Source organism: Cheilinus undulatus, linkage group 24 (assembly GCF_018320785.1).
Source record: "Cheilinus undulatus linkage group 24, ASM1832078v1, whole genome shotgun sequence".
NCBI classification, from domain to species: domain Eukaryota; kingdom Metazoa; phylum Chordata; class Actinopteri; order Labriformes; family Labridae; genus Cheilinus; species Cheilinus undulatus.
Window position 1 is genome coordinate 21,620,983 of NC_054888.1, and position 14,210 is coordinate 21,635,192.

At 32.9% G+C, this 14,210-nt stretch overlaps 1 protein-coding gene across 4 annotated transcripts in view; it reads left to right on the forward strand.

Moving 5' to 3' along the window:
• The window catches only part of jam2a (junctional adhesion molecule 2a), a 44,508-nt gene extending 38,923 nt beyond the window's left edge, over window positions 1-5,585 (forward strand). For all 4 annotated transcript variants that reach the window (XM_041781575.1, XM_041781576.1, XM_041781578.1 and 1 more), the window contains 2 exons: window positions 440-473; window positions 4,625-5,585. In XM_041781575.1, the coding sequence (XP_041637509.1) occupies window positions 440-473; window positions 4,625-4,663 (73 nt within the window). In that variant the 3' untranslated portion in view covers window positions 4,664-5,585. The remainder of the gene's footprint in view (window positions 1-439; window positions 474-4,624) is intronic.
• Window positions 5,586-14,210: the final 8,625 nt, after the last annotated feature.

Consider the following 14,210-nt stretch of genomic DNA (forward strand, 5'->3'; position numbering starts at 1 on the left):
AGATATATATTTATTGTGGTCAGTAAACATTTTAGTTTTATTGATTCTTACTGTAAACAACCTTTTTAAAACAATGTTTTCTGTCCCTGTATCTGGTTTGAAAACAAATCAGAATACCTTAAAAACTGGATTTATTACCAGCTCAGTGCTTGTATAGTGGACCCCATAATCATCCATCTCAGTGTGTTTGTTTCCAGAGGAGGACTGTTATGTTCAATTGCCCTTACACAGCCCTCGCTGGAGCCTCATCCAGCCATGCTCAGTCACTGCCGGGTCACAGTCAGACCTTCTTTTACCCAATGGGATGTTTGCCATGTATGATGTGCATTATTTATGCAGGGCAAGTTCTGACTCAGGATACAGCTGTCCGCCCCGAGTGTCTTTTCTCCTGTGACTATGTCAAACTGTCCGATGTGCTTACCATGTCTTTGTCTTTCAGGTCCAATGTGAACTACATCCCTCCGCCCCAAGAAGTAAGTGACTTTTTTAATTTTCTTTACCCTCTTCCTCCCTGGATCTCCATCCTCACATGCTGGGCTGGGACTGGAAACACGAGCAAAGTGTTGACTTAAAGGGGGATTCCACTAAATATTTTGATGTCTGAATATCCAGTAGATGCATCGCTCCAGATGGCTGAAAATGTAATGGCTTCAAGGTAATCTTCTGGAGCCCAACTGAAGTGCCTGTTTTAGCCTCTGACAGGCTTAGATGGGTATTAAAACTTTCTGACAACAATATAGAGGATTGAAACAGAAATAGACTTTTCAAACCTTTTTATTTCCTCAACATGAAACAGATTCTCACTCTTCAAAGACACAAGACTACATTTGCAAAATGAGTAATTTTAACGTGCATAACAAGAGATCTGGCGTGCAGCTGCCTCGATCTTCTAGTCTCTTTTTAAGCAACTTTAAACATTTAAAGGTGTTAAATGTTTGTGTCATGCCATAAAAATGCAAATGTAGACCAGCATATTGAGTAAATCGGTGCTAATATAACAGCTGTTTCAGACAAAAATGCCTTTCTTCTGAAGTCTTTTCTACCTTTTAAAGGTACAGTATACCACTGAAGGGTCTAAATTATTTTCAGAATGACTCATCCAATGCAAAGTGCAAAATTGTAGAGTTGAATCAGAATTACACATTATTACCAAATCATGCATTAATATTATTATTATTACTTTTATTATTACTATTATCATAATCACCATTATTATGATAATAATAATATTTATTATTATCATTATTATTATGTGATTATTATTATTATTATTATTATTATTATTATTATTATATCTATTATCATCATTATCATCATTTTTAATATTATCATTATAATTCTCATTGTTACTAATTCAGTTATCATTATTAACAGTATGATCATAATATTATGATGAGCATCATTATAATGAACGTTACCAATACCATTTTATTATTATCGTTATTTGTATTATCATAATCATATTTATAAATATCATTATTATTATTATTTTTATCATTATTTCAATTATCATTAAGATCATTTATGATTATTTTTATACAACGAGACTTGGAAATGTCCAGTGGGGCCACAGTGATAAAGAGTGTTGGGAACTGGGGTGCGGGGGAGTCCGTTCAAAAGAGGAAACTGTGTGACAGAAAGTCCAGCGTTATAATAATCCTGGTCCAAGCAGCCAAAAACACGACTGAGGTACACTAACAGAACAGCACCTTTCAGCAGCGGATCACTAACATCAACATCTGTGTCACTGTAACATTAAACTGTACCATTACAACTATAAAAATCAGGATGTCTTTGGCTTTGGAAACTGTTGGAAACATGTGAGGTCTGTAAGAAAACAGCTGAAAAATACATAAAACACAAGTGCGCCATGTTTAGTAAATGTAGACATTTCAGTGCAGAAATTCTACATGTTGTACCTTTAAGACTGAAGCGAACAGCAACAGGAAATGTCTATCTGTCGATTAAACCGGGTTTCTTTAAGGAGAGCAGTCTGTTTCTGGTCATAAAAAGATTCTCTTTACCTCAACAATGTAGCCTGTCCCTGCTCAGATCGTCTCTGTAATGTTGTGTGACAGTTTTAATATCAATCTGAGCCCATCAGAGGCAGAAAAAAAAGCACTTTAGGTGGGCGGACTTTGATAGGGCACATTTGTCAGCAGGGATTATGTTGTAGCCAGTCTTACAGCTGCCAGCTGCAGCGACCTACTGGACAGATTCCAGCATTTTCAGTACCTATGAGGGGAGTCCCCGTCTGAGGATTTACATGATTGAATCTGATTGGTCAGATTTTCACTATAGGCAAAAACACTGCAAAATAAACATTTAGATAACAAACATGGCTTGGGTTTTAATCTCTTTCAGGTCTGGAGAATTCCTTTCTGCTATAAATCAAATAAATTATAACACAGTTAAATCTGAGTTAAAGGATTACTTCACTTTTCCATGTAATAACCTTTTTCTTTTATTCTGGAATGGGAATGAAAAAGCACTTCAACATTTTGGATTCTATTTAAGGAAAATGCTTTACCACTTATAAATAACAAAACACCTGCAGGAAGACATCATGAGTTTAAAAATTTAGTTTAACTACTTGGTTTATGTCTAATCGTGGAAAAGACTACGAGTACATGAGTTTCTAAGAAGTAAGAAGTTGGAATTAACAGTACCTATAAAAAATATTGGATGTTTTACCCTTTTATTGATTTCATTAATCAATCATGGTCTAAATAATTTGGCTTTTTGACAAAAAAAAATACACAAACATGCTTTAATGTCAAAGTGAAAACAGATTTCTACAAAGTAATGCCAATAAATAAAAATATGTAAAGCAAAATAAATGATTGCATAAATATTCACCCCCTTTAAAGTGACTGATCCAACAGTTGTCTCACTATTAGTGGAATGGAGATCACCTGAGTGCAGTCAGTGATTGTAGCTTAAAGACACCTGTGTCTGGAAGGTCCAGTCACAGGTTGATCAGTATTCCTGGCCACCATTACATCCTGGAGACAAAAGAACACCCCGAGTAAACCCCAAGAAATGTAAAGAATATGGCACATGTAAATCTGTCTAGATCAGGCCGTCCTCACAAACTGAGTGAGTAGTGAGTGAGAGGCCACCAAGACACCTATGACTACTCTGAAGGAGTTCCAAGCTTCAGCGGCTGAGATGGGAGAGACTCTGCAGACAACAGCTGTTGGCCGGGTTCTTCACCAGTCAGAGCTTTATGAGAGAGTAGCAAAGAGAAAGACACTGTTGAAGAAAACTCAGATTCAATCTGGACTAGAGTTCACCAGAAGATACATGGGAGACTCCATGGTCAAGTGGGATAAAGTTCTTTGGTTTGATGAGACCAAGACGGTATGTTTAGTGAATCCCCACTTTGAAGCACGGTGGTGGCAGCATCATGCTGTGGGGATGCTTCTTAATAGTCGGCCCTGGAAGGCTTGTAAAGGTAGAGGGTAAAATGAATGCAGCAAAATGCTGAAGGATGATCTTATTCAGTCTTCACTTTGACATTAAGCATGCAAGGGAGAAAATGCTTTTTATAGGAATAGTATACCCAGATAGGCTTTGATTTAGAGCTAAACTGAGTTTTAAGTTATTTAGATGCACTAAATATTCTATATTATACTGGATAATTTATTGCTTTAAAGGTCAAAGATTTCAGGCCAGCTCCTCCACTGAAAGTTAGCAGTCCAATCATGTCAACGTAATATAGACGTCACTAGACTACAGAATACACCGTGAGGTTTCAGTACTTTTTGATAGCACAGATCATAAATATTATTACATTTTATTTTCCTCATTTTGAAACATAAAGATTATTGAAGAGTATATAAAATTTGACCATCTCAATATAAGGAAATATTGCCAATGTTTTTGGATGATTTAGACAGTGCTCCATCTTCTCTAGGTTAAAAATATGACTTCAGTCATTAAGTTTATGTACTTTTTGATAGCACAGATAATTACAAAATGTTGCTTTTCCTCATTTCGAAACAAAAAAGGTAGTCAAGAAATTTTGAAAAACCTTGATGTACTGAAGTGTTGCCAATGTTTTTGCACAATTTAGACAGTGTGACGGAGTTCAGGTGCTTTATTTATCATTAAAATGAAAAACTGCCTGATATTCAGGGTCTCAGGTCATCTATTTTGTTTTACATGTCCTTTAATTTCCACTTAAATCACCTCAAAGTTAATAATTGTGGTGTTCAATTTCATTTCTAAACGTTTTTTATGCCTAAGATGACACTAAAGTTTCTCTTATTTCTAATGCTGTTGAGATTATTAAGCACATTAAAACAGGCATGCAAAATAACAAACACAAACAGATATATATCATGTGTCTCCATACTAAACTGAGATGTAATTATTGGTCAGTATTTTCCAGCCCTACTGTAATTTAGGATTAATTCTGACAGAACAGACAAATCAGTTTAAACGTAGCCACTGAGATTGGGTTTGACAATGACTTGCCAATTGAATAAAGAAACAAATCATCAAATACTTGATTATTTTGGGTCAACTGGACCCTGAACCATGTTCAAATTGAGGCAATTTCCAACTGTTGCTGCACTTTAAGATAACATCACATCTGCTGTTGTCTTGTCTCCCTCAGTCCACGGATTTCAAACACACGCAGTCGTTCATGCTCTGAGAAGCTGGCCTTCCTGTGAGATCACACCACCCTCATGAAAAGGTGCCAACACTGGATACTCTCATGTATTCTCTCCTTTTTTGGACTCTGAATGAGCTCTTGAACTTCCAGTATTTGCTAATTTCAATCCTCCTCTTTTGGGATCGCTTTTGACAAGCTAATTTGCAAGGCTTCTATTTTTTACTCTCTTGCTTTGCCGTGTGGGTCGCCTTTTATCATGCTCTGCTCTGATGGGATTATTAAGTACACTTTCACGGCCCACTGCTTCCCCCTGGTGGTCACATGTGGAAGCACCAACTGTGGGACCAGTCGAGCTTTTCACAGACTTTACCCCCCCCCCATCCCTCACCCCCCAACCCTGCAGGCCAATCGTTGTACTACCTTTGTTTTCTTTTTTTATTTTTTACCAAAGACTGAGTTAAAGGGATCATTTTACTTTGAAATCATCACACAGAGAGTTCTCAAAGCCATGTTTTCAATCTCAAACATAAATGCAGTTTACCTCAGCTTCTGCCACATGCCAACGTTTCGTCTTCTGTATCACTGAGGCCCCAGCTTCCCACAGTGCCACGCAGGATCCGCCATGATCTTAGTAATAACCTGGAACAGACCAAGAAGACAGGAAGCCAATTATACCGAGACCAACCCCCCCTTCATCCTAATGTGCCTGCATGGTCTTTTTATATTCGACAATATCAATATATACCTTGTGCCTTTTTCAGTTGTCTGTCATATTTATCTATGGATCACAGTTTTTTGTAAAGAACTTGCCTTACTTTTTCTGTCTTTATATTTTTGTGCCACTGTTTGTCATTGTTTTTTATTTTTAAATTGAAGTGTCTGTTTTTGAACTGTGTGTGAATGAATTGTTCAGAGTTTTATTTGAATGCTGTATCAGTAATAAAAGGTTTTTATATTCAAACCAGTCGCTGTGTTTATTTTAACCACTGATTACTCTTGGCTCACAAAACTCGTACAGCTCCACAAAAACGCCTTAATTCTCTCATGCTGGTTCAGTTCACACAACCACTATCATGGGGAAGACAGCTGACTGGATGACTGAAATCCTCTACATCCTCCTGGATTCAGTGGATCGAGAGCCACCACACAGACGGGTCCAGGAAATGGACTTAAATGTCATGTTCTTAGTGTCGAGCCAATACTGAACCACTGGTGACAACAGCGTCTCACCTGGGCTTAAGAATAGTTTTCAGCTACAGAGGCATGCAAGGTCCTTCATGCTTCCATTTGCTGAGAATCTTTTTGATGATTACCTTTGCCAGCAGGATGTTTTTAGCATGTGACGTCCAGTGATGGGCAGTAGTGTTGCTACAAAGGTTTGCAGGACCGTTGATATATTCCATATTAAATATCTTTTCGAGTATCTTTTCTATCAAGTGTTGCGGTAGCTACAGCTGAACCTAATCTTATAAGAAGTATCGTACTTCTGTAAGATGTTGAGGACATCACTATCTAATCCTTAACATGCAAGACATCCTGTAAAAAATATGAAATTATATTTTTTCGTGACCAAGCTTGTGACAACATTCTAGAACAACATTTTTGCATATTTGGCATAACGCTAAACTATGTTAAATTTCGCAAAAGACTTCATGTTATAGCATGTTGTCTCCAAATTGATCATGAAAAACATCTTATTATATTTTGCAAAATTTTGCAAAAAACATCATGTTTTAGCATGTGGTCTCAAAAGTTGTCATGAAAAAACATCATATTAAACTATGTCAAATTTTGCAAAAAACATCATGTTATAGCATGTCGTCTCAAAATTGGCCAGGAAAAACATCTTAGTATACTATGTCAAATTTTGCGAAAAATATCATGTTATAGCTTGTCGTCACCAAATTACTCATGAAAAACATCATATTATACTATCTCAAATTTGGCAAAAACATGATGTCATAGCATGTTGCCAAATTGTTCATGAAAAACATCATATTATATTATGTCAAAATTTGAGCAAAACATCATGTAATAGCATGTTGTCGCCTTTTTGGTCATGAAAAACATCTTAGGATACTATGTCAAATTTTGCAAAAAACGTTATGTTATAGCATGTCGTCTCAAAATCTACATGAAAAACATCTTAGTATCCAAATTTCAAAATTTGCAAAAAACATCATGTTATGGCATGTTGTCACCAAACTGGTCATGAAAAACATCATATTATACTATGTCAAAATTTGAACAAAGCATCATGTTATAACATGTTATCGCCCTTTTGGTCATGAAAAACATCATATTATACTATGTCAAATTTTGCAAAAAATAATCATATTATAGCATGTCGTGGCCAAATTTGTCATGAAAAACATCATATTATAGTATGTCAAATTTTGAAACAATTATCATGTTATAGCATGTCTTGGCCAAATTTGTCATGAAAAACATCATATTATTCTATGTCAAATTTTGCAAAAAAATTCATGTTATAGCATGTCGTCTCAAAATCTGCATGAAAAACATCTTAGTATACTATGTCAAATGTTGCAAAAAACATCATATTATAGCATGTCGTGGCCAAATTTGTCATGAAAAACATCATATTATACTATGTCAAGTTTTGCAAAAACGTCATGTTATAGCATGTCGTTTCAAAATCTGCATGAAAAACATCTTAGTATACTATTTAAAAATTTGCGAAAAACATCATGTTATAGCATGTCATCTCAAAATTTGTCATGACAAACATCTTAGTAGACTATGTCAAATTTTGCAAAAAATGTCATGTTATAGCATGTCATCACCAAATTGGTCATGAAAAACATCATATTATACTATGTCAAAATTTGCAAAAAACATCATGTTATAGCATGTCGTGGCCAAATTTGTCATGAAAAACATCATATTATAGTATGTCAAATTTTGCAACACACATCATGTTATAGCATGTCGTTAACAAATTGTTCATGAAAAACATCATAGTATAGTATGTGAAATTTTGCAAAAACGTCATGTTATAGCATGTGGTCTCATAATCTGCATGAAAAACATCTTTGTATACTATGTCAAATTTTGCAAAAAACATCATGTTATAGCATGTGGTCTCAAAATCTGCATGGAAAACATCATATTCCACTATGTCAAATTTGTGAAAAAACGTCATGTTATAGCATGTCATCTCAAAATTTGTCATGAAAAACATCTTAGTAGACTATGTCAAATTTTGCAAAAAACGTCATGTTATAGCATGTCGTGGCCAAATTTGTCATGAAAAACATCATATTATACTATGTCAAATTTGACAAAAAACATCATGTTATAGCATGTTGTTCGACCTTTTGGTCATGAAAAACATCTTATCATACTATGTCAAATTTGACAAAAAACATCATGTGAAAGCATGTCGTCAGCAAACTGGTCATGAAAAACATCATATTATACTATGTCAAAATTTGAACAAAACGTCATGTTACAGCATGTCGTCACCAAACTGGTCATGAAAAACATCATATTATACTATGTCAAATTTGACAAAAAACATCATGTTATAGCATGTTGTCGCCTAATTGGTCATGAAAAACATTATATAATACAATTTCAAATTTGACAAAAAACGTCATGTTATAGCATGTCGTCACTAAATTGGTCATGAAAAACATCATATTATACTGTGTCAAAATTAGCAAAAAACGTCATGTTATACCGTGTCATCACTAGAGTGGTCAAGAAAAACATCATATTATACTATGTCACAAATTGCAAAAAACGTCATGTTATAGCATGTCGTCACCAAATTGTTCATGAAAAACATCATATTGTACTATGTCACAAATTGCAAAAAACGTCATGTTATAGCATGTCGTTGCATAATTGGTCATGAAAAACCTCATATTATACTATGTCGAAAATATTCAAAAAACGTCATTTTATAGCATGTCTTCATATAATTGGTCATAAAAAACATCATATTATACTGTTACAAATTGCAAAAAACATCATGTTATAGCATGTCGTCACTACATTGCTCATGAAAAACATCATATTATACTATGTCGAAAATATTCAAAAAACGTCATTTTATAGCATGTCTTCATATAATTGGTCATAAAAAACATCATATTATACTGTTACAAATTGCAAAAAACATCATGTTATAGCATGTCGTCACTACATTGCTCATGAAAAACATCATATTATACTATGTCACAAATTGCAAAAAACGTCATGTTATAGCATGTCGTCATGTAATTGGTCATGAAAAACATCATATTATACTATGTTACAAATTGCAACGGACGTCATGTTTTTGCATGTCGTTGCAAAATTGGTCGTGAAAAAACATCATATTATACTATGTCAAATTTTGAACAAAATAATCATGTTAAAGCATGTCGTGGCCAAATTTGTTATGAAAAACATCATATTATAGTATGTCAAATTTTGCAAAAACGTCATGTTATAGTATGTCATCTCAAAATTTGTCATGAAAAACATCTTAGCAAACTATGTCAAATACTGCAAAAAACGTCATGTTATAGCATGTCGTCACCAAATTGGTCATGAAAAACATCATATTATACTATGTCAAAATTTCAACAAAACATCATGTTATAGCATGTTGTCGCCTTTTTGGTCATGAAAAACATCATATTATACTATGTCAAATTTTGCAAAAAAATTATGTTATAGCATGTTGTCGCCAAATTGGCCATGAAAAACATCATATTATACTATGACAAATTTGACAAAAAACGTCATGTTATAGCATGTCGTCTCAAAATTGGTCATGAAAAACATCATATTATACTATGTCAAATTTTGCAAAAAACATCATGTTATAGCATGTGGTCTCAAAATTGGTCATGAAAAACATCATATTATACTATGTCAAATTTTGCAAAAACATCATGTTATAGCATGTCATCTCAAAATTGGTCATGAAAAACATTATATAATACTATTTCAAATTTGACAAAAAACATCATGTTATAGCATGTGGTCTCATAATCGGCATGAAAAACATCTTAGTATACTTTGTCAAATTTTGCAAAAAACGTCATGTTAGAGCATGTCGTCACCAAATTGCTCATGAAAAACATCATATTATACTGTGTCAAAATTAGCAAAAAACGTCATGTTATAGCATGTCACCAATAAAGTGGTCATGTAAAACATCATGTTATACTATGTCAAAAATATTCAAAAAACGTCATGTTATAGCATGTCGTCATGTAATTGGTCATAACAAACATCATATTATACTATGTCAAAAATTGCAAAAAACATCATGTTATAGCATGTCGTCACTAAATTGGTCATGAAAAACATCATATTATACTATGTCAAAAATTGCAAAAAACATCATGTTATAGCATGTTGTCGCCTTTTTGGTCATGAAAAACATCTTAGTATACCATTTCAAATTTTGCAAAAAACGTCATGTTTTTGCATGTCGTTGCAAAATTGGTCGTGAAAAAACATCATATTATACTATGTCAAAAATATTCAAAAAACGTCATGTTATAGCATGTCGTCACTAAATTGGTCATGAAAAACATCATATTATACTATGTCAAAATTTGCAAAAAACATCATGTTATAGCATGTCGTGGCCAAATTTGTCATGAAAAACATCATATTATACTATGTCAAATTTTGAACAAAACATCATGTTATAGCATGTCGTCACCAAACTGGTCATGAAAAACATCATATTATACTATGTCAAAATTTGAACAAAACATCATGTTAAAACATGTTGTTTGCCCTTTTTGTCATGAAAAACATCTTATTATACTATGTCAAATTTTGCAAAAAACATCATGTTATAGCATGTCTTGGCCAAACTGGTCATGAAAAACATCATATTATACTATGTCACAAATTGCAAAAAACGTCATGCTATAGCATGTCGTCACAAAATTGGTCATAAAAAACATCATATTATACTATGTCAAAATGAGCAAAAAACGTCATGTTAGAGTATGCCGTCACTAAATTGGTCATGAAAAACATCATATTATACTATGTCAAAAATATTCAAAAAACGTCATGTTATAGCATGTCGTCATGTAATTGGTCATAACAAACATCATATTATACTATGTTACAAATTGCAACGGACGTCATGTTTTTGCATGTCGTTGCAAAATTGGTCGTGAAAAAACATCATATTATACTATGTCAAAATTAGCAACAAACGTCATGTTATAGCATGTCGTTGCATAATTGTTCATGAAAAACATCATATTATACTATGTCAAAATTAGCAAAAAACGTCATGTTATAGCATGTCGTCACTAAATTGGTCATGAAAAACATCATATTATACTATGTCAAAAATTGCAAAAAACATCATGTTATAGCATGTCGTCACTAAATTGGTCATGAAAAACATCATATTATACTATGTCAAAATTTGAACAAAACATCATGTTATAACATGTTGTTGCCTTTTTGGTCATGAAATACATCTAAGGATACTATGACAAATTTTGCAAAAAACATGTTATAGCATGTGGTCTCAAAATTGGTCATGAAAAACATCATATTGTACTTTGTCGAATTTTGCAAAAATCATCATGTTATAGCATGTCATCTCAAAATTTGTCATGAAAAACATCTTAGTAGACTATGTCAAATACTGCAAAAAACGTCATGTTATAGCATGTCGTGGCCAAATTGGTCATGAAAAATATCATATTATACTATGTCAAAATTTGAACAAAGCATCATGTTTAAACATGTTATCGCCCTTTTGGTCATGAAAAACATCATATTATACTATGTCAAATTTTGAACAAAATAATCATGTTAAAGCATGTCGTGGCCAAATTTGTTATGAAAAACATCATATTATAGTATGTCAAATTTTGCAAAAACGTCATGTTATAGTATGTCATCTCAAAATTTGTCATGAAAAACATCTTAGGATACTATGTCAAATACTGCAAAAAACGTCATGTTATAGCATGTCGTCACCAAATTGGTCATGAAAAACATCATATTATAGTATGTCAAATTTTGCAAAAACGTCATGTTATAGTATGTCATCTCAAAATTTGTCATGAAAAACATCTTAGGATACTATGTCAAATACTGCAAAAAACGTCATGTTATAGCATGTCGTCACCAAATTGGTCATGAAAAACATCATATTATACTATGTCAAAATTTCAACAAAACATCATGTTATAGCATGTTGTCGCCTTTTTGGTCATGAAAAACATCATATTATACTATGTCAAATTTTGCAAAAAACTCATGTTATAGCATGTTGTCGCCAAATTGGCCATGAAAAACATCATATTATACTATGACAAATTTGACAAAAAACATCATGTTATAGCATGTTGTCGCCTAATTGGTCATGAAAAACATCTTAGTATACTATGTCAAATTCTGCAAAAAACCTCATGTTATAGCATGTCGTGGCCAAATTGGTCATGAAAAACATCATATTATACTATGTCAAATTTTGCAAAAAACATCATGTTATAGCATGTTGTCGCCTAATTGGTCATGAAAAACATTATATAATACAATTTCAAATTTGACAAAAAACGTCATGTTATAGCATGTCGTCTCAAAATCTGCATGAAAAACATCTTAGTATACTATGTCAAATTTTGCAAAAAACATCATGTTATAGCATGTGGTCTCAAAATTGGTCATTAAAAACATCACATTATACTATGTCAAATTTTGCAAAAAACATCATGTTATAGCATGTTGTCGCCTAATTGGTCATGAAAAACATTATATAATACAATTTCAAATTTGACAAAAAACATCATGTTATAGCATGTGGTCTCATAATCGGCATGAAAAACATCTTAGTATACTATGTCAAAATTTGCGAAAAACCTCATGTTATAGCATGTTCTCGCCAAATTGGCCATGAAAAACATCTTATACTATGTCAAAAATTGCAAAAAACATCATGTTATAGCATGTCGTTGCAAGCATGTCGTCACTAAAGTGGTCATGAAAAACATCATATTATACTATGTCAAAATGAGCAAAAAACGTCATGTTATAGCATGTCACCAATAAAGTGGTCATGTAAAACATCATGTTATACTATGTCAAAAATTGCAAAAAACATCATGTTATAGCATGTCGTTGCAAAATTGGTCGTGAAAAAACATCATATTATACTATGTCAAAAATATTCAAAAAACGTCATGTTATAGCATGTCGTCACTAAATTGCTCATGAAAAACATCTTAGTAGACTATGTCAAATTTTGCAAAAAACATCATGTTATAGCATGATGTCACCAAATCTGCATGAAAAAAATCATATTACACTATGTCAAATTTTGCAAAAACGTCATGTTATAGCATGTTGTCGCCTTTTTGGTCATGAAAAACATCATATTATACTATGTCAAATTTGACATAAAAACATCATGTTATAGCATGTCGTCACCAAACTGGTCATGAAAAACATCATATTATACTATGTCAAAATTTGAACAAAACATCATGTTATGGCATGTTGTCGCCTTTTTGGTCATGAAAAACATCTTAGTATACCATTTCAAATTTTGCAAAAAATGTCATGTTAGAGCATGTTGTCACCAAATTGGTCATGAAAAACATCTTATTATACTATGTCAAATTTTGAACAAAACATCATGTTATGGCATGTTGTCGCCTTTTTGGTCATGAAAAACATCTTAGTATACCATTTCAAATTTTGCAAAAAATGTCATGTTATGGCATGTCGTCGCCAAATTGATCATGAAAAACATCTTAGTAGACTATGTCAAATTTTGCAAAAAACGTCATGTTATAGCATGTCGTGGCCAAATTTGTCATGAAAAACATCATATTATACTATGTCAAAATTTGCAAAAAACATCATGTTATAGCATGTCATGGCCAAATTTGTCATGAAAAACATCATATTATACTATGTCAAATTTTGAACAAAACATCATGTTATAGCATGTCGTCACCAAACTGGTCATGAAAAACATCATATTATACTATGTCAAAATTTGAACAAAACATCATGTTATAGCATGTTGTCGCCTTTTTGGTCATGAAAAACATCTTAGTATACCGTGTCAGATTTTGCAAAACATGTCATGTTATGGCATGTCGTCACCAAATTGGTCATGAAAAACATCTTAGTAGACTATGTCAAATTTTGCAAAAAACATCATGTTATAGCATGATGTCACCAAATCTGCATGAAAAAATCATATTACACTATGTCAAATTTTGCAAAAACGTCATGTTATAGCATGTCGTGGCCAAATTTGTCATGAAAAACATCATATTATACTATGTCAAATTTGACATAAAAACATCATGTTATAGCATGTCGTCACCAAACTGGTCATGAAAAACATCATATTATACTATGTCAAAATTTGAACAAAACATCATGTTATGGCATGTTCTCGTCAAATTGGTCATGAAAAACATCTTATTATACGATGTCAAATTTTGCAAAAAACATCATGTTATAGCATGTGGTCTCAAAATTGGTCATGAAAAACATCATATTATTCTATGTCAAATTTGGCAAAAAACGTCATGTTATAGCATGTCGTGGCCAAATTTGTCAT